Consider the following 21,435-nt stretch of genomic DNA (forward strand, 5'->3'; position numbering starts at 1 on the left):
ACAGCACAACCTACTGCACCACTGCATCGCTCGGACCCAATTTAAGTAAATTTAAATGACATGATTTGCTGATATGCTGCTTTAAAAATGTAGCGAATTTTGACGCTATCGCCAGTGGACAAGTAAAGCTACAAAGCGTTGTCACCAGTGCAGCCAGAGCGAACTTTGACGCTCTTGCGGTCTTCAGTGTGAACACACAGTTATTTCACCCAACATTGGGTTATAACATCAACAGCATTTTTGTAGAATAAAAGAAAGAAAGAAATTGCGTAAAACTGGATAAGTTGGCGGTTCAGTCTGCTGTGGCAACCCCAGAATATTAAAAGGACTAAGCCAAAAAGAAAATGAATGAATGAAAATAGATATAATTAAACAAAAAATAAACAACTCATTCATTCATCACATTCCTTCGGAATGTCTCTTATTTATCAGGGGTCACCACAGCAGAATGAACTGCCATCAAGCAACTAGAATAAAGTAAACACAGCTAGATTGACAAAAAGGTTAATATTTGTGTAAATAAAGGCAGCACAATGACAAAAATGTTTTGCAACTTTATAAAAACTATATATTTTATAAACAATATTTTGGATTAACATAAAACATCAATATTTTCACAAAACTGCGTTTTTGTAGTGTACATGAAGACAATGACAGTTCTAAACAAATGCTGGGTTGCTTTAACAAAAACCCAATCATTGGTTTAAAAAAATATAATTTAAATTGAATTGAAAAAATAAAATCCAATGTTGGCTTTATCAAAACTTGGCCCAACATTTGCATTAAAAACAGCATTTCTAGAGAGTATTATTTTAAAAACCTGTCGCTTAAAAACAAGTTAGCTTCTTATTTTAGGCCGCAAAAGTGTAAATTAATAAAATAATATGTATTTTATTTTCAGTTTTAAACTTACAGTGGTGTCATTAAAATACCCCCTAATATTTACAGTAACATTAGTTTGTTCTATTCACTTATTTAAAGTACAAGCAACTGTAGTAGTTATTACTAAACTTAAAATCTGTTTACACAACAATGCACTAGAAAAGTTTCACATACAGACAACAAAATAGTCCAAATCAACCCCTGTATTATGCATTGACAATGTCATTTTGTAATTATTATTACTATTATTATTTTTTTTTTTATTATTACTATTATTTGGTTCATAATTTTGTAATAAATAATTTTCAACAATTTCAACAACCATTATCAAAAGATTGCAAACAAACAACAAAACACATTAAATTATGACCATTTTCAGTTGTAAACACAGCTTATAAAATCACAAGCACAGGTCCTTTTACTACTATCATTTACCTCTATCCAGACTTTTCTAGATTTGTAAAATAAACCAAGAGGTGTAAACAAGTCAGCGCAAGTTTATTTCCCTATAAGTTCTCCATAAAGGTGAGTCTGGAATCCTGCCCTGTAGATTAAGAGGCTGTTCATACATGCACTTAAAGATGACTCTTTCATATGGGTGTGAGGACAGTAAGTGCTTTATGTTTTTGTAGGAGAAACAGGGTGTGCTGAGGTGTGTGTACCTGCTATTTTAAGTCAGCAAGAATTCAGAATTGACTATTTTTGTGCATAATTCAGTCACAACCACTTAAAATCAAGTCCTGCCCCATACACTTTTCTTCATTGTACTGTAAATCCAGTTTTGGGTCTGGAAAAATATTTAATATTACTGAGTTAAATTAACGCTGTTCATGTTACATTTTTACTGTCAAACCTCCATCTTGTGTCTGAATAATGCGCAGGTTAGTGTATACTCCATCAGCTGTTTTAGTTTGTGTCAGTTTTGTGTTTTTGAAAGTTTGGCGCCATCTTGTGTCTGAATAATGTGCAGGTTAGTGTATACTCCATCAGCTGTTTTAGCTTCTGTCAGATTTGCGTTTTTGTCTGTTTGGCGCTATCATGTGTCTGAATAATGCTCAGGTTAGTGTATACTCCATCAGCTGTTTTCATTTTTGTCAGCTTTGTGTTTGGCTGTTTGGCGCCATCTTGTGTCTGAATAATGTGCAGGTTAGTGTATACTCCATCAGCTGTTTTAGCTTCTGTCAGATTTGCGTTTTTGTCTGTTTGGCGCTATCATGTGTCTGAATAATGCTCAGGTAAGTGTATACTCCATCAGCTGTTTTCATTTTTGTCAGCTTTGTGTATGGCTGTTTGGCGCCATCTTGTGTCTGAATAATGTGCAGGTTAGTGTATACTCCATCAGCTGTTTTAGCTTCTGTCAGATTTGCGTTTTTGTCTGTTTGGCGCTATCGTGTGTCTGAATAATGTGCAGGTTAGTGTATACTCCATCAGCTGTTTTCTTTTCTGTCAGCTTTGCATGTAATTAAAGAATTAATAAACGATTACAGCTTAGAACAATGTTTTGTGGCAAGTAGCCATGTAATAAGTAGAATAAAGTCCATCCAGAAGGGTTGTTTTCGCAGAATAAAGCCCCTCAGTCTTACACAATAGCCCTCAGCTTCACATTGATAAGCCGATAAAACTGTCAGGCTTTATTCTGCGATAACAACCTCTTGGATGTACTTTTTTATGGCCAACCTAAATAATGGGACCTGATTGTAAAGTGTTCCTGTCTTCCTCTGTTTATAATACAGAAGCTGGTGAGTTTGTCTCTTGGAGATGATGGTGTGGACACTGTTGAAGAGGCTCTTTCATGGATTTCTCTTCTCATTGATTCTAATCGGGTGTCCAGGGCTGAGGTCCTTCTTGAGGTCCGGACCAATAGAGTCATCCTGAGAGACACAAACTACCAGGTAAGCATTTACAACAAAAAAACTGAGCAACTTGCATGCAATACTGTTACAAAGAATCAAAGCTCATTCAAATCATATCCATGCATTTATCATATGCTTGAGATTATTATAAATCACTACATCTAAATTTGAATGTGGTGAGGCATGGTGGCTCAGTGGTTAGCATTGTCGCCTCACAGCAAGAAGGTTGCTGTTTCGAGTCCCGGCTGGGTCAGTTGGCATTTCTGTCTGGAGTTTGCATGTTCTCACCGTGTTGGCGTGGGTTTCCAAACGCATGTGCTATAGGTGAATTGGATGAACTAAATTGGCTGTTGTGTATAAGTGTGTGTGCTTGTGTGAATGCGAAAGTGAATGGGTGCTTCCCAGTAGTGGGTTGTGGCTGGAAGGGCATCTGCTGCGTAAAACATATGCTTTAATAATTGGCGGTTCATTCCACTGTGGCCAACCCCTGATAAATAAGGGACTAAGCCTAAGGAAAAGACTCAAAAACATCTATATTTTCTCTTATTGTATACTCTGTAAAAAATATCTGTTCACATTTTCACAGGTTGTGGATATCATTATGGGATGTTGATCTCGGCTCTGCCAGCTTTTGATGTTGAAAATTTAACTCTACAGTTTAACAAAGTGACTTTTATTGACATTTTAGTACTTTGAAATAATATAATGTGTAAGAAATAATGTCTAGAGAAATAAGTCTGTAAAATAACAGAGAATGTACTGGCAGTTTATGACAAGGTTTTTTTAGTGTAATATACAACACCAACCCTGACAATATAGCACTTTAAACTATTACAAATTGTAAGAAAAGTCACTTTTTTAGGTTAAAGGTTGATGGAAGAAAGAGCAAGGTTCTATAATGCAATCAAAAGATAAAATCAGGGGCAAAATAAAAACATGAATCACAATACAGACTGTATTTTCTGGATATTTAGGGATAGTGTAAAGTAGTGGTCACCAAACTTGTTCCTGGAGTGCTGGTGTCCTGCAGATTTTAGCTCCAACCCTAATCAAACACACCTGAACAAGCTAATCAACGTCACGAGGTATACTTGAAACACCCAGGCAGGTTTGTTGAAGCAAGTTGAAGCTAAACCCTGCAGGAACATCGGCCTTCCAGGACCGAGATTGGTGACCCCTGGTGTAAAGTAAAGAATATTATTTTGATTATGGCATGTAGGAACAATTTAACTTCAATGTAGCGCAATGTAAGCTTCTATGTATTAAAGCAGGGGTTCTCAACTGGTTTGCCCATGGGACTTTTTACATGGTCATCAAGTCGCGACCCAAACGTTTAGGAACTATAGTACAGTTTTAGGAATTAAACTTCATTTGTATTAATTTGTTAACATACACAAGTAATGACAGATAAATCATTAGAAATTCACCAAGACTTACAAATAAACAATATTTTATTGCTGTCATTTAACAAAATGGATAAAATTATAGAAATATTACAAAGTAAAAACGACAAATACTGTTAAAAATTTTTTAATTTAGAAGGTTTCATGCTCTCTTTTGAGAGCACCTCACTACATATGACACTGAGGCTTTAAGACTTTTTAATATAAATCCATACTATACATATTCGGGGTTGTACTTGCGCTTCGACATATTTGTTGCAATAATTAAATGAAATTTCACATGTCAAACGGTAGGGTTGTCGCGCACGATTTCAAAATAAAAGTCCGGTATAAGCAAAATAAATAAGTTGAGAAACACTGCACTAAAGCATCTACTGTGCAAACTCATTTATTCATTCATTTTCCTTCGGCTTTGTCCCTTTATTCATCAGGGGTCCCCATAGCGGAATGAACCGCCAACTTATCCATGATATGTTTTACACAGCGGATGCCCTTCCAGCCACAACCAAGTACTGGGGAACACCCATACACTCTTGCATTCTCACACATAAACTACGGCCAATTTAGTTTTACTGTGTAAACTTTCATGCACAAACCTAAAATAATTTACACTGTAAAAGTATCTGTAAATTCACAGTTTTATATTTTAAATCCTTTTAAATTGCATTACCTTGATCTTTTCTCCAGCAACATTTATTGTTGAAAAATGTAAAGAAATCACTTGTGTTGACATTTTTAAAATCGTTTGAAGTCATATATTGCCTGGGTTGGTGCAAAACCTATAATGAAAGCCAATCGAAAACAAATATTTTTTAAGGGGGATAATAATATTGACATTAAAATAGTTTTAAAAACTGTAAAGCTGTATTTAATATATATATATATATATATATATATATATATATATATATATATATATATATATATATATATATATATATATATATATATATATATATATAGGACTTTAATAAATAAATAAGACTAAAATAAATAAGACTTTCTCCAGAAGATAAAATATTATTGGAAATACTGTGATAAATTCCTTGTGCAATTAATTATTTTCATTCATTTTCCTTCGGCTTAGTCCCTTTATTCATCAGGGGTCGCCACAGTGGAATGAACCACCATCTTATCCAATATATGTTTTACACAGCGGATGTCCTTCCAGCTGCAACCCAATACTGGGAAACAACCATACTCTTTCACAAACACGTATACACTACGGCCAATTTAGTTTATTCAATTGACCCATGTGTTTGGACTGTGGGGGAAACCAGAGCACCCAGAGGAAGCCCACACCAACACGGGGAGAATATGCAAACTCCACACATTAATGCCAACTGGCTCAGCTGGGACTCGAATGAGTGATCTTCTTGCTGGGAGGCGACAGTGTTACCCACTGAGCCATCATGCCGCCCAAATTCAGTTTTTGTCTATATTTTAAATGCTTTTTAATTGCATTATGGGACCTTGATCTTTTCTCCAACATCTTTTGATGATAAAAAATGTAAAGAAATTACTTTTATTGACATTTTAAATATAGTTTGAAGTGATATATTGTCTGGGTTGGCGCAAAAACCTATTATAATAGGCCTGTAATAACAGCCTATCGAAAACAAACGTTACATAAAAGGGCTAATAATATTTGACCTTAAAATGGTTTTAATAAAATTAAAAACTGCTTTAATTCTAGCTTTAAAAAAAAACAAATTAAACTTTCTCCAGAAGAAAAAATATTATGGGGATTACTGTGAAAATTTCTTTGCTCCATTAAACATCACTTGAAAGATATTTAAAAAAGAATGAATTATATACATAATTTTGACTGTATATAAATAAAGCCATTCTTCTCTGACTGACCATTGATAAGGAGCTGGAAGAGTTGTCGGTGTCATCTCTCCTCCGCTGTGAATGCATAAACACCCCATCTCTCCATCCTCATCTTCATCCTCATCCAGCTCTTCTCCTTCTGGTTTCTCAGAGCTGCACCCAGAAGAAACCGAGCGTGTATTTCTTCACCTGTGAATCCATCAAAGTAAAAACCCCGTTTGATTATGAATGCAGGTGATACTGTTTTGCTTAAGCCCCGCCCCCTCCTCAGTGACATCCCTCTGTTTGCTCATTTCAGGCCGAGCGCATTAGAGATGACATCAAGCGAGCTGTTTCGCATTACACAATCCCATCCAGCAGGTACTGATCTCTTCTCCTCGGCTAATGTTGTGATTTCCACAGTCTAGAACCTGTTAGTGTGCAGGTGAACCGGTTTGACCAGTTTCTACATAACTTGTGAAGGCGTGACTGAGAGTACAGGGAGGGAGAGAAAGAGAGAGAGATTTGCAGAGGGAACGACAGAGAGATTTACTTGACTTCAGCTGTTCTTTAGGACACTTACAAGGCGACTAGGATTGGAGTAAGGTACAGTGTGTTCTTCATCTGTTCTGAATGTGCTTTTTAGATTTAGTAAATAAGATAAACTGGATGTGTATGTCTGTGTGTGCTTCTTTGTGTGCGGGTTGATAGTGGGAGAGACAAAGTGAAGTTAAATGTCAAGGCATCTCAATGTCAAACTGAATGCCAAACATGTTTTCTGGAGTGAGAATTTTTTATGAATGAGTGAGTGTGTGTGTGTGTGTGTGTGTGTGTGTGTGTGTGTGTTGGGGGGGGGGGGGGTTGACTTTAGACTTATCGAGGATGTAAGTGAGAAATTAGATTTAAATTTAATAATCAAATGTAGATTTTTAATTAAATTAATTAAAAATATTTATTTTGTGTTTAAAAATGCTGGACGTTATAATATCGCTGGACGTTACGTTATGTTAGGGTTTTGGGAGATTGTGTGATAAATGTAAATATCTTCATTTGAAAACAATAGAACTCACGTCTTAATGTGCTGCCTGTTGCTTTAGTTTGGACTGAATAATTTTCATAGTTTAGTGAACGCATTTAAATGGGTTTAATAATTTATTGTATTTTTATTTTTTATTAGATTAATTATTTATTTTTATGCAGCTTAGTAAATGCACTAAACATATTTAATTGTTGTCTTTATTTTTATTAATTTAGTCTTTGTCATTTATTTGTAGCTTAGTGAACGCATGTAAAGGTGTTTAATCATTGTCTTTATTGTTTTATTTTTAATTTGATTATTTATTTTTATGTAGCTTAGTAAATGCACTAAATATTTTATCATTGTGTATATTTTATTATCTTATTTAGTCTTTGTGATTAATTTTTTTATAGCTTAGTAAATGCATTTAAAAGTCTTTAATCATTATCTTTATTGTATTTTTATTTTTTATTTGATTATTTATTTATTTTTATGAAGCTAAATGCACTAAAAGTGTAAAAATCTTTGTCTTTATTTTGTTATTTTATTTAGCCTTTTAAATTAATTTTTATATATCTTAGTGAATGCATGTAGAAGTGTTTAATCATTGCCTTTACTGTACTTTTATTTCATTTTTTATTTGATCTTTTATTTATTTCATGTAGCTTAGTGAATGTACTAAAAGTGTTTAAATGTTGTCTTTATTTTATTATTTAGTCCTTTTAATTTATCTTTTATAGCTTAGTAAATGCACTAAAACGTGTTTAATTGTTGTCTTTACTTTGTTATTTTATTTTGTCTTTTTAATTTTCTATAGCTTAGTAAATGCATGTAAAAGTGCTTAATCATTGTCTTTATTGTATTTTTATTTTTTAATTGATTATTTATTTATTTTATGTAGATTAGTGAATGAACTAAAAATGTTTATTCATTAAATTTCTTTTTGTTATAATTTTATTTATAGTCTTTTATTTATTGTTTAGTGAATGCACTAAACAGTGTTTAATCTTTGTCATTATTTTATTTTATTTAGTCTTTTATCTATTTTTATAGCTCAGTAAATGCACTAAAATTGTTTGTTCGTTGAATATTTTTGTTATAAATTAATTAATTTTTCTATAGCTTAGGTAATGCACTAAAAAGTATAATATATATATATATATATATATATATATATATATATATATATATATATATATATATATATATATATATATATATATATATATAATTTATTTTTAATTATTTATTTTGCCTTTTGTCTTTTTTTAATATAGCTTAGTGAATGTACTAAAATCGTTCTTTATTTTATTTTTGTTATTATTTACGTATTATCATTGTTTATTATTTTTTATATTTATTCATATATATTTATTAGTCTTTTATTTATTTTTTTATAGCTTAGTAAATGCAAAAAAAGTGTTTATTAATTTTTTATTTTTTGTTTTGTTTTTAAAAGATTTTTTATACTTTAATATATGCACTAAAAAGTATTTTTAGTAGATATGGTAAAAAATTTTATTATTTAATTTAGTCTTTTGCATTTTTTTAACACTATAGTGAATGTACTAAAAAATAATTTAATAGTTGCGTTTATTTTATTTTTTTGTCATTTTTTTCGTTTCTCTTCATTCATTTATTCATTTTCTTGTTGGCTTAGTCCCTTTATTTATCCTGGGAGCGGAATGAGCCGCCAACTTATCCGGCACGTTTTTACGCAGCGGATGCCCTTCCAGCCACAACCCATCTCTGGAAAACATCCACACACACATTCACACTCATACACTTCGAACAATTTAGCCTACCCAATTCACCTGTACCGCATGTCTTTGGACTATGGGGGAAACCAGAGCACCCCACGAACGCAGGGAGAACATGCAAACTCCACACAGAAATGCCAACTGACCCAGCCGAGGCTCAAACCAGCGAACTTCTTGCTGTGAGGCGACAGCAATACTTACTGCGCCACTGCGTCACCCTTCGTTTCTATTATTTCATTATTTTATTCTTATTTTTTACTTTAGATCATTATAACGCTTTTTCCCCTCATGAATCTCTCATATGTGCTAGTTAATACGTGCATGATTTTTTTCTTATCAAAGATGTTTGATGTATTTTTGGTGACTCAACAGCATTGTGTGCCAACAATTAAAGCACATTTGGATTTAAAGTACATTGTGACGCACATGTCTGCAATACTGTAAATCCGGTCATTGTCCGGCTGAGTACAACACACACTTTCATTCTGAATAAAGGGTGTGTTTTTTTCCATGTAAACGTGTGTTTCAGGAACTCAGAGTCCAGTATGGATATTTCAGAAATACCCAGCCCTCCTTACACCCAAGCCCCAAATCCACCCGCATCGCACCCGCCTCCACCCTACCCAGGCATCAGAGGTGTGTGAATCAGAAGTAGTAATAGTATATGAATTAATATAAGCAGACACAGACTAACACACTCTTCCTCATTTCTAGCTAATGGATTGGTAAACGGCCAACCTGATAAATCTTTCCTTAAAGCTCAGATGGAAGTGGTGAGTATTTATTTAACTAGTTTCACTTTAATTTTCACTTTTTGTTGATCATTGCTGAAGCTTTTGTGTGTTGCAAAAACTTTACACACATTCCTTCATTCATTCATTTTCTATTCGGCTTAGTCCCTTTATTAAGTAGGGGTCGCCACAGCGGAATGAACCGCCAACTTATCCAGAATATGTTTATCAGTGGATGCCCTTTCAGCTGCAACCCATCAATGGGAAACAACTTTACATACATATAAACAAAAAAAAATTATATATCATATTCTTTTATATCGAAACAATAATTTGCAAAAAAAAAAAAAAAATTCTGTACATAAATATAAACAAAACCAATATTTTGATAATTGCTAAAGCCTTTATTCATGGTGTCCGCTGGGTCTTTAAATGTCTTAAATTGTCACAACTTAAATTTGAGGCCTTAAAAGGTCTAAAATTCACTGACACATTGGGTTGCAGGTCTTAAATTGTTTTAAACAGGTCTTAATTTTATTTTGTCTTATTAAAGTTTCATATTGCATAGGCGACACTGTGGTTCCTTCCGCTGTGGCGACCGATGATAAATAAAGGATTATGCTGAAGAAATAAATGAGTTAATTAATGTTGAAAATTGCTAAGGTCAATATTATTAGCAACCTTAAGAAATATATATAATTTTTTCAAGTGTTGTCCAATCCCAGCAGGCACAGGACGTCAATATGACGTCAGATTTACGTTGTACCCCAACATCATCAGGACGTTGAATTTTGATTGGTTAATGCCACAAGTTTAAACCAATCAAAGATCACCATCTATTGATGTTAGACTTTGACATTGTATGGATGTCACATTATGACATTTAAATGACGTTATGCTTTGGTTGGTTAATTCCACAACCTAAAACCAATCAAAGATCAACGTCCACTGATGTTAGACTTTGACGTTGTATAGACGTCACATTACGACGTTAAGATGACGTTGTATTTTGGTTAGTGAATTATACAAATTTAAACCAATCAAAGATCAACCTCTACTGATGTAAGACTTTGACATTGTATGGATGTCACATTTTGACGTTTAGACAACGTTGAACTTTGGTTAGTTAATTCCACAAGCTAAAACCAACCAAAGATCAACGTCCACTGATGTTAGACTTTGACGTTGTATGGATGCACATTATGACGTTTAGATGGCGTTAGGCTTTGGTTAATTAATTCCACAAGATAAAACCAACCTTAGATCAACCTCCACTGATGTTGCACTTTGACGTTGTATGAACGTTACATTATGTCGTTAAGATGACGTTGGATTTTGGTTAGTTAATTCCACAAATTAAAACCAACCAAAGATCAACGTCTACTGATGTTAGACTTTGAAGTTGTATGGACATCACATTACGACGTTAAGATGATGTTAGGCTTTGGTTAGTTAATTCCATAACCTAAAACCAACCTTAAATAAACGTCTACTGATGTTACACTTTGAAGTTGTATGGACGTCACATTATGGGCTCTATTTTGACGGTCCATGCGCAAAACGCAGGGCGCAAATGCTTTCTGGGCGTGTCAGGACGCGTTTTTGCTAATTTAAGGATGGGAAATCTGCCTTGCGCCGTGGCGCATGGTCTAAAAGGGTTGAGTTTATTTTCTTAATGAGTTGTAGGTGTGTTTTGAGAATAAACCAATCAGAGTCTCATCTCCCATTCCCTTTAAGAGCCAGCTGCGTCGCGCCAAGAGCGCATTCGCTATTTACAGGCTGCAAAGTAAGTCTTAGTGGAAAAAATGAGCATTTTACAAGCAAACAGTTACCAGTTTACAGTTTTTTAACAAAATAACTGTTAAACAGAGCATCTACTGCATGAGAATGAGAGTTAATAGATCATTTTCACTTTCGCTCTTGGATAGGGAAACCTTTACGCACAGACATCAATTAGTCTATAAATAAATACTTTTGTTTGTTAATCGCAAATATTCGTTTCAAAACTATTTCTAAATTCAGTTCTAATTTCCAGCAAACGAATAAATGAATAATAATAGCAAAATGTGCTCAAAAACCTGAGTTATATCCTAAAACACATGCTGTGCCCCATATGGTCTAAAACCAGACAGGTGGGCAAATCTAAGCTTGTTTTTAATAAAACAAATATAAATATGGATATAATAAATAATACTGCTAATAATAATAACATTATACAAAAGCAAATTGTTATGAATGAACTGAAAAAGCCTCCCGAGATGAAGAAGACATAAAAGCAGTAATTTTTCATATTTATGTAGGCTAGAAAATAATATGTTTTGTAATATTTTAATCCTTTATATTTATATCCTATATCTATTCTTATTATATCCTATATATATCCTTAATATTTACATTTTTTCATATGTAAAGATATTTGCCTATTGCTCTCTTGTGCATATTAAGCAGTGTGTAAGCGAGGCGCAACTCTGCGCTGGAGTTTAGACCGGGTTTGTTTTTGGTCTAATGAAAAATCTATTATAGTTTCTCAAAATAGCAACGCGCCAGCGGTCCGCCTCAGAACACCTTCCTTTTTAGACCAGAACACCTATGGGCGCACAAATGAGCGCTAATGCATTTGCTATTTAAACAGCGCAGCGCAACGCCTCAAAACGACTCCTGTGCCAAGCTTAAACTACCAAAAGACTACTGCGCCACGCCTTGTGCCACACTGCGCCGGGTGTATGATAGGGCCCTATGACTTTTAAATGACGTTAGACTTTGGTTGGTTAATTTCACAACTTAAAACCAATCAAAGATCAACGTCTACTGATGTTACGCTTTGACGTTGTATAGACGTGACATTACGACGTTAAGATGATGTTGGATTTTGGTTAGTGAATGCCACAAATTTAAACCAACCAAAGATCAACATCTACTGATGTTAGACTGACGTTGTATGGACGTCTTATTATGACATCATTTTGACATTAAACTGACAATGGATTTTGCTGCCTGACATCGCAACCAAAATATAACCAAATACCTACGTCATATGACGTAGTGCCTGCTGGGATGACTTGCATAATCATCCTAACCTGTTAACCTAAAAATTGGCAAAGTTATTAGATATTAGTTAATAATTAAAACTATTATGTTTAAAAATGTCTTAAAAACCTATGTTAAACATAAACATATTGGCATAGTCTTTACATAGTCTATTCAAATACATTTTAACATGCAATGTACTCCTCTTAATTAAACTAAAGCAGGACTTTATTAGCGTGTATTGTGCAGTCAGTGTTGACCTGTAAGTCTGTTTGTTGACTTTAGCAATCTTGTTGACCTTCAGTTTGACCATTAGCATGACCAGCTGATGTCAACTGTTTACATTAACAACAGTCTGAGCGTTCAGAAAGAACCCACTCTCCTTACCATTACGCGTCTGCTCTCTCCTTACTTCCAGGACATCCTCAATCATTGTTTTGATGACATCGAAGCGTTCATCGGGAAGCTGCAGCAGTCAGCAGAGGCTCAGATCATCCTCGACCAGAGGAGCAAAAAGAAGAAGAAAAACCAGAAGAAAAGTGCAGATGGTATGCTGAAGACAAAAAAAAACACAACCAGAGTGAACTCAGTTTGCTCAAGGGAAAGGCTATAACAAACCTGTAGTGTGCTCTTATCAGGCCTGTTATCAGTGCCTAGTCCATGTAGCTGATGGGAAAGTGTTGTGTCATGAGGCTGACAGCAGTATTTACCCTGTATGTGGATGAAAATTAAAATATTACTTTACCTGCATCATCCTAAACACACTTTAAAACTGAACCAATGCTGAAACCAAACCTGTTTATTTACACTTTACAATAAGGCTTTATTAGTTAATGTATTTACTAACATGACCTAATTATGAATATTGGTGTACACCATTCATTAATCATAGTTCAATATGCACTAATCCATTATTAACATCCAAATTAATGCTCTTTTACATTATACTAACAACGAACAACTGTATTTTGATTAACTAACATGATGAGATACTGTAATAAATGTATTGTTCATTGTTTGTTCATGTTAGTAAATGCATTAACTGATGCTGGCATGCTTTATTTTGTTGTGTTAAGAGCACAGATTATCAGTGTTTTAGAGAGTGTGATGTGTGCTTGTGTTTTACAGAGGATCTTCTCACGGCTAAAGCCAAACCACCTTCTGAGAGAGAGTTTATCGACACTTTTCAGAAATTCAAATACTGTTTGGGCCTTTTGGTGAGTGATTAATGCTAATATAAAAAAATTAAATAATAATAATAATAATAATAATAATAATAATAATATATTAAAATAGAATCATATAATATTATATTATAATTTTAATAAAATATTATTAAACTATTAACATAATATGATATATATATATATATATATATATATATATATATATATATATATATATATATATATATATATATATATATATATATATATGTAATTTATAATTTTTTAAAATGATGATCTTGTGGATAATTTGTTAATTTCAGTTTAATTAGCATTTTTTTACTTCATTATGTATAATAATATTAATAATAATAATGATAATGATATATTAAAATATTATAATATTATATTATATTTTAATATCATATTTTTTAATTATATTAATATAATATAATTTAATATAATAAATATATTTTATAATAATCATTATTAATAATTTATTTATAGTTCATTTTAATGATAATTTTATGGATAATTTACTAATTTCAGTTTAATTTGCATTTTATTTTTTCACTTTAATATGCATAATAATAATAATAATAATAATACATTAATCACACTTCAAAATAAACTATAATATAAACATATATTTATTTTTAATAACAAAAAATCCCTGAAAAATTACATCTCTAGTTTGTACTTTTTAAACTTTTACTAATTTCCTTTTTTTATTATTATTTTACTATTTTCTAGTTATTTATATGTTATAATAACTCCATAAATTATAATAATGTAAAATATTAATTCATAAATGATAAACAATTATGATTTACTAATATTTTAACATAATATTTTATTTATTATGTAGTTTTTATAATGGTGTAATACTGTTCCCAAATATGATCATCAATAGTAATAATAATAGTATTAATTTTAATAGTTCGTAGAGCTGTCAAACACAGACATGTTGCTACAGGCAGTATGGTTGCACATTTTTCCTTCAGCTCCCCAATAAACAGTGTTTATTTTACAGGCACGGTTAAAACCAGCCATCTCCAATCCATCTGCTGAGGAGCTCGTGCACCACGTTTTCAAACCTCTTGACATGGTAAAGAAGACACATTTCTCCAGTGCAAACATCAGGGCTTTCATCACACTGTATTGTTTTAAGCATTTCGTCAAATGGGTTTATCAGTGTTTGCACGCTGTTGTGGTAAAGGCTGCAGTAAAGTGCACACAGAGTAATTCACCTTGGTAACTGTGTGTTTGTAGATGGTGAAGGCCACAGGAGGTCCTGGTTTTGCTGCGTCCGTTTCCAGTCCGGCAATGACAGAAGGAGCTGTGAATCTGCTGAAGAACAACCTGACGACACAGGAAAATGCATTATGGCTCTCTTTAGGGCCCAACTGGACACACCAAAGGTAAATGATGGAGAGTAATGCAGTGCTGAAGATCTGTCCTTTTACCAGGACTCCCTGAAAGAAGAAGAGATTTCTGTTAATCCCAATGGGAACTTCCTAACCAAATATATGACTGACAGACTGACTGACTGACTGACTGACTGACTGACTGACTGACTGACTGACTGACTGACTGACTGACTGACTGACTGACTGACTGACTGAATGAATAAATGAATGATTTACTGGCTGAATAAAATATTTACTGGCTAAATGAACGAATTAATGAATGAATGAATGATTTACTGGCTAAATGAACAAATGAATGAATGAATGAATGAATGAATGAATGAATGAATGAATGAATGAATGATTTACTGGCTAAATGAATGAATGATTTACTGGCTGAATGAATGACTGACTGAATGAATGAATGATTTACTGGCTGAATGAATGACTGAATGAATCACAGACTGACTGCATAAACAAATGAATGAATAAATGACTGACGGACAAAATGAATGAATGACTGGTTGAAAGAATGACTGACTGAATGAATAATGAATGAATGACTGAATAAATCATTGACTGAATGAATGAATGAATGATTTACTGGCTGAATGAATGAATGATTTACTGGCTGAATGAATGACTGACTGAATGAATGAATGATTTACTGGCTGAATGAATGACTGAATGAATCACAGACTGACTGCATAAACGAATGAATGAATAAATGACTGACGGACAAAATGAATGAATGACTGGTTGAAAGAATGACTGACTGAATGAATAATGAATGAATGACTGAATAAATCATTGACTGACTGAATAAATGACTGATCGAATGAATGAATGAATGAATGAATGGCCGAATGAATAACTGATTAACTGACTGAATGATTATATAACTGAATGAAGGACTGTCTGAATAAATGAATGACTGATTGAATAAACAATTAAATGAATTATTGACAAATTGAATGAATGACTGATTAAACTGAATGAATGACTGATTGAATGAATGACTAAGTGAATGAATAAATGAACAAATGAATGCATAAACGAATGCACAAACAGACTGGCTGAATGAATGACTGAATAACTGATTGAATGAATGAATGGACTCACTAAATTAATATATGATTGAATGAATGATTGACTGAATGAATGAATCAATGACCTAATGAATAAACGAATTAATGAATAAATTACTGACATAATTAATGAACGACTGGCTGAAAGAATGACTGAGTGAATGAATGACTGATTGACTGAAAGAATGAATGAATGAGTGAGTGAATGAATGAATGAATGCATGAATGACTGAATGAACATATGACTGAGTGAATGAATGAATGAATGAATGAATAACTGGCTGGATGAATATATGACTGAATGAATGAATGAATGAATGGATGAATGAATGAATGAATGAATAAATATATGAATGAATGAATATATGACTGAATGAATGAATGAATGAATGTATGAATATATGAATGAATATATGACAGAATGAATGAATGAATATATGACTGAATGAATGAATGAATGAATGAACGAACGAATGAATATATGACTGAATGAATGACTGAATGAATCACTGACTGACTGAATAAACGAATTAATTAATGTATGACAAAATAAATGAATGACTGCCTGAATGAATGAATGACTGGCGGAATGAATGACCAAATAACTGATTGAATGAATGACTCACTGAATAAATATATGACTGAATGAATGACTGAATGAATAATGACTGACTGAATGAATGAATCACTAACTTACTGATTAAATGAACAAATGAATGACTGAATGAATCACTTACTGATAAAATAAACGAACAAATGAATGAATTAAGGACTGACTCGTTATATAAAGTTAATTTATTGGAGAAGTTATTATCTTTTATTCTATTTAATTATGTTAAATAGCTTGCATTTTGTATAAAGGACACCTGATGTCCACAAATGTCAGTAATAATCAGTCCCTCTAGGATTTTGTTATTAATTTCCTCATATATCCTAAAATGAATGATTTTGTGAAGCTTTTCTGAAAACCCATGACATTATTTGCTTCAATTCTTGTGTTTTGCTTTAATTAAAGTGTTTTGCTGTAAGTGTTTTTAAATGTTAAGCATCACTGGATTCTCAAAGTCCTGTAGAGACTGAACAATTAAAAATGACAAGCAAGTTTTGAATTCCTGTGACTTCAAAACCCTGATTCTTACTGAAGTGTAGGGGTGAATTTACGTTACACCCCTACTATGAGCACATGCTGATGTCTGATATGGTTATGTAGGTCTGCCCTGCGGAGCCCGGTGGCGCCGTATACACTGCAGTTTCAGGACGGCTGGAAGCCTCAGGGTTCAGATGCTGCAGGCTGGATCGATCCTATAGAGTCAGAACACAAACACGATGCAGAGATCGCTAAAGTAGAGGTACAGTTTTACTACAACTATATACACTCACCGGCCACTTTATTAGGTACAACTTTTCAATTGCTCGTTAATGCAAAGTGCTACTCCTGTGAGAACAGGAAACTGAGGCTACAATTCACACATGCTCACCAAAATTGGACAGAAACACAAACACACACAAACTCCATTTCCCTGTGAGATCAGCATTTGAGATATATTTGCTTATATTGAGTTGCTGTTTTCTCTGTTACTCTCAGCTGACACCGGCTCCTGCTTCTGAACGCCACGCTTCTCCTGTTCAGACATCAGATCAACCGTAAGTCCGAATAACAGAAATAACAACAGCAAATCACACAAACATGAGCTTCTGATGCGTCTCAATGCCTTCCTGAATGCATCTCATGTTTCAGACACTGCTGTTGATAAAGGCACATTCCTCAGTATTTCTGACTGTAGAGAGCCTGTACACATGAATAACAATTATCTGAGAGGTTGATTCAGTGTGTTGACTCTCACTAACCGGTCCAGCAGTGTAAATGAGTGTCTGCTACAGGTTTCACTGTTGAAATCCCTCTCTCATTGTCTATTGTCTTGATCTGTGCTGCTCCTAAAGGGATAGTTCACCCAAAACTGAACATTTTGTCAATATTTACCCACCGTTTACCATAAAACCCACTCAAACAATATTTGACCTATATAATAAGGCTATTTAATAGGGAAATTTGGCTTGTATAATATATATTTAACCTATATTTTACCTATATACTGTAATAGAGCCATTATACAGGCAAGGTGGCCTGTATAAAATATTTTTTTTACCTACATATTATCTATATAATAAAGCCATTATAAAGAAAAATGTGGCTTTGTATAAGATATTTTTCGCCTATATTTGACCTATATAATAAAGCAATTATATAGGCAAATTTGGCTTGTGGTTTGTATAAGACTCATTTAAACTATATTGACCTATATAATAAAGCCATTATATAGGCAAATTTGGCTTGTGGCTTGTATAAGACTCATTTAAACTATATTTGACCTATGACCTATATATAGGCAAATTTATCTTGTATAAAACCTATTAAACCTATATTATAGAGCAATTGTATAGACAAATGTGGCTTGTATAAGACCTTTTAAACCTATATAATAAAGCCATTGTATAGGGAAAATTGGCCCATATAAGACATTATAAACTATATTTGATCTATAAAATTTAGCCATTACAAAGAAAAACGTTGCTTGTATAACACTGTAACCTATATTTGATCTATATAGTATAATAAAGCTATTATATAGAAAAATTCGGAAAACTTGGCTTGTATATGACCCATTTAAACTATATTTGATTTATGTACACATATAAACAAATTGGGCTTGTTTTAGACCTATTAAAACTATTGAATATAACAACTGTATAGGTAAAGTTTGGCCTGTATAATACAAATATATTTGACTTATATAATTTATCTTAGCCATTATAAATAAAAATGTGGCTTGTATAAGATATTTTAACCTATACTTGACCTATATAATGAAGGCATTTTATAGACAAATTTGGCTTGTATAGTAACTATTCAACCTATACTTGACCTATATAATGAAGGCATTATATAGGCAAATTTGACGTGTATAGAACCTATTTAACTATTTGATCTATATAATAACCAATTATACAGACAAATTCTGCTTGTACTGTATAAAACATATTTAACCTATATTTGACCTATATAATAAAGCCATTATATAGGCAGATTTTGCTTTTGCAAGACCTATTAACCTATATTTGACGAGCGGTTGCTTCACTTGTTCTAAACATGTTTGAGTGTCTGTCTTCTGTTAAACACTAAAGAAGATATTTTGAAGAATGCTGGAAACACAATTGTTTACTTTCATTGTATTTGTTTTTCCTACTATAGAAGTCAATGGTTTTCAGTTTTCTTCAAATTATTTTCTTTAGTGTTCAATAGAAGAAAGAAATTCATAAAAGTTTGATGTTGAGTAAATAAAGAGTAAATTAATTTTTTTGGGAGAACTATCTTTTCGAATGACTCAGAGTTTCTCTCCTGTGTTAATCACAGTAATTAATTTGGATATTTAGTTTAATCTGCATTAACCTGTCTCTGTTTCTTAGTGATGGCAGTGTGAATGGGCGCATATTTCGTTGCAGTTATGACTTTGTTGCAAGAAACAACAGTGAGCTGTCTGTACTTCAAGGAGAGACACTAGAGGTTAGACACACACACACACACACACACACACACACACACACACACACACACACACACACACACATACACACAAACAAACACACGTAAGCACAGCTATCACATCACAGATGTCTGTTATTCTTATATAAAGATAATTATAATGACTACATAATAATCTAATCTCTATGCAAAAAGTAAAATAAAATAATAACATACAACAATATAATTAAATGTGCACACCATTGTATACTACTAAGTGGCTTGTATACACTGTTTTAAAATATATTTAATCTATATAATAAAGCCAATATATAGGCAAATTTGCCTTGTGTGAGACCCATTTTAACTATATTTGTCATATGTAATAAAGCCATTATATAGGCAAATTTGCCTTGTATAGGACCTGTTAAACATATAATAGAGTCATTGTATGGACAAATTGGGCATGTATAAGACATTTTAAAATATATTTGGCATATATAATTTACCTTAACCATTATGAAGAAACATTTGGCTTCTATAAGATATTTTAATCCATATTTGACCTATATAATAAAGCCATTATATAGGCAAATTTGGCTTGGATAAGACCTATTGAACCTATATAATAGAGCAATTGCATATACAAATTTGTCTTGTTTAAGACCTAGTAAACCTATATAATATTCCATTGTATAGACAAAGTTGGCTTCTGTTTGACATTTTAAAATATATTTGATGTATACAATTTACTTTAGCCATTATAAAGATATTTTAACCTATATTTGACTCATGTAGTATAATAAAGCCATTATACAGGAAAACTTGGCTTGTATAAGACCCATTTAAACTATTTTAACCTATATAATACAACTATTATATAAGCAAATTTGCCTTGTATAAGACCTTTTTAACCTATATAATAAAGCTATTGTACAGACAAATTTGGTATGTATAAGACCTATTCAACCTATACTTGACCTATATAATGAAGGCATTTTAAAGGCAAATTTATCTTGTATAAGACTCATTTAAGCTTTATAATAAAACCATTATATAGGCAAAGTCGACTTGTAAAAGACCTATTTAACTATTTTATCTATACAATAACCAATAATGTAGACAAATTTGGTTTGTACTGTATAAAACATATTTAATCATTATTTGACCTATATAATTCAGACATTATACAGGCAAACTTGACTTGTATATGAAAATAATAACATACAAAAATGTAAATAAATGTGCACGTCTATATACAGTAGAAGAAAAACCTTTTTTTGAGTTGAGTCCTGAGTTGGACAGGATTTATATTTATTTATTTATAGGTTTCTGTTACATATTATACACTAATGTTCAATATTTATGGTTCAATAAATTAAGGATGCATTAAATTGTTTATAACTGAGAGTGAATTTCAAATAAATGCTGTTCATTTCAAGTTCTGTTCATCATGAAAAACGTGCATGAGAATGATTTCTGAAGGGTCAAATCTGGAGTAATGATGTTAAAAATTTAAATTTAATAAAAGAAATAATTTAGTTAGAAATATTTGTATTTTTAAAGCTATATATATATATATATATATATATATATATATATATATATATATATATATATATATATATATATATATATATATATATATATATATATATATAAATAATATATTTTTCCCCAAACTCCTATTCTGTCTATTTCATATTGCAATCTCACAATTAACACATCTAAGTGTTTTTAATAACACAAACACTGTTTATTTTTCT

General features: G+C 32.3%; 1 protein-coding gene and 1 long non-coding RNA gene across 7 annotated transcripts in view; one reads left to right on the forward strand and one right to left on the reverse strand.

Annotated features, from left to right (window-relative positions):
* Window positions 1–21,435, forward strand: part of eps8l1b (EPS8 signaling adaptor L1b) — a 48,773-nt gene that overhangs the window by 18,557 nt on the left and 8,781 nt on the right. For 3 of the 5 annotated variants that reach the window (XM_087310113.1, XM_087310114.1, XM_087310112.1), the window contains 12 exons: window positions 2,616–2,774; window positions 6,012–6,176; window positions 6,270–6,331; window positions 9,258–9,364; window positions 9,443–9,501; window positions 12,905–13,034; window positions 13,615–13,703; window positions 14,686–14,760; window positions 14,925–15,073; window positions 17,360–17,498; window positions 17,735–17,793; window positions 19,615–19,711. In XM_087310113.1, coding sequence (XP_087166239.1) covers window positions 2,616–2,774; window positions 6,012–6,176; window positions 6,270–6,331; window positions 9,258–9,364; window positions 9,443–9,501; window positions 12,905–13,034; window positions 13,615–13,703; window positions 14,686–14,760; window positions 14,925–15,073; window positions 17,360–17,498; window positions 17,735–17,793; window positions 19,615–19,711 — 1,290 coding nt within the window. Of the gene's footprint in view, window positions 1–2,615; window positions 2,775–6,011; window positions 6,177–6,269; window positions 6,332–6,501; window positions 6,557–9,257; window positions 9,365–9,442; window positions 9,502–12,904; window positions 13,035–13,614; window positions 13,704–14,685; window positions 14,761–14,924; window positions 15,074–17,359; window positions 17,499–17,734; window positions 17,794–19,614; window positions 19,712–21,435 lie in introns of those variants that run through there. The other 2 variants (XR_015525316.1, XM_087310115.1) reach the window with 1 other exon arrangement.
* LOC141380768 (uncharacterized) lies at window positions 1,362–13,173 on the reverse strand. Of its 2 annotated transcripts, XR_015525385.1 has the most exons (4): window positions 12,874–13,173; window positions 6,002–6,160; window positions 2,130–2,753; window positions 1,362–1,863 (listed from the first exon to the last, which is right to left on the reverse strand). It is a non-coding gene; the product is annotated as an uncharacterized LOC141380768 (long non-coding RNA). The 2 variants fall into 2 exon arrangements; XR_015525384.1 differs by lacking the exon at window positions 12,874–13,173 and having other exon boundaries at window positions 6,002–6,191.

The sequence above is a fragment of the Danio rerio genome, chromosome 24, assembly GCF_052040795.2.
Source record: "Danio rerio strain M-AB ecotype USA chromosome 24, GRCz13ab, whole genome shotgun sequence".
Classification (NCBI taxonomy): Eukaryota; Metazoa; Chordata; class Actinopteri; order Cypriniformes; family Danionidae; genus Danio; species Danio rerio.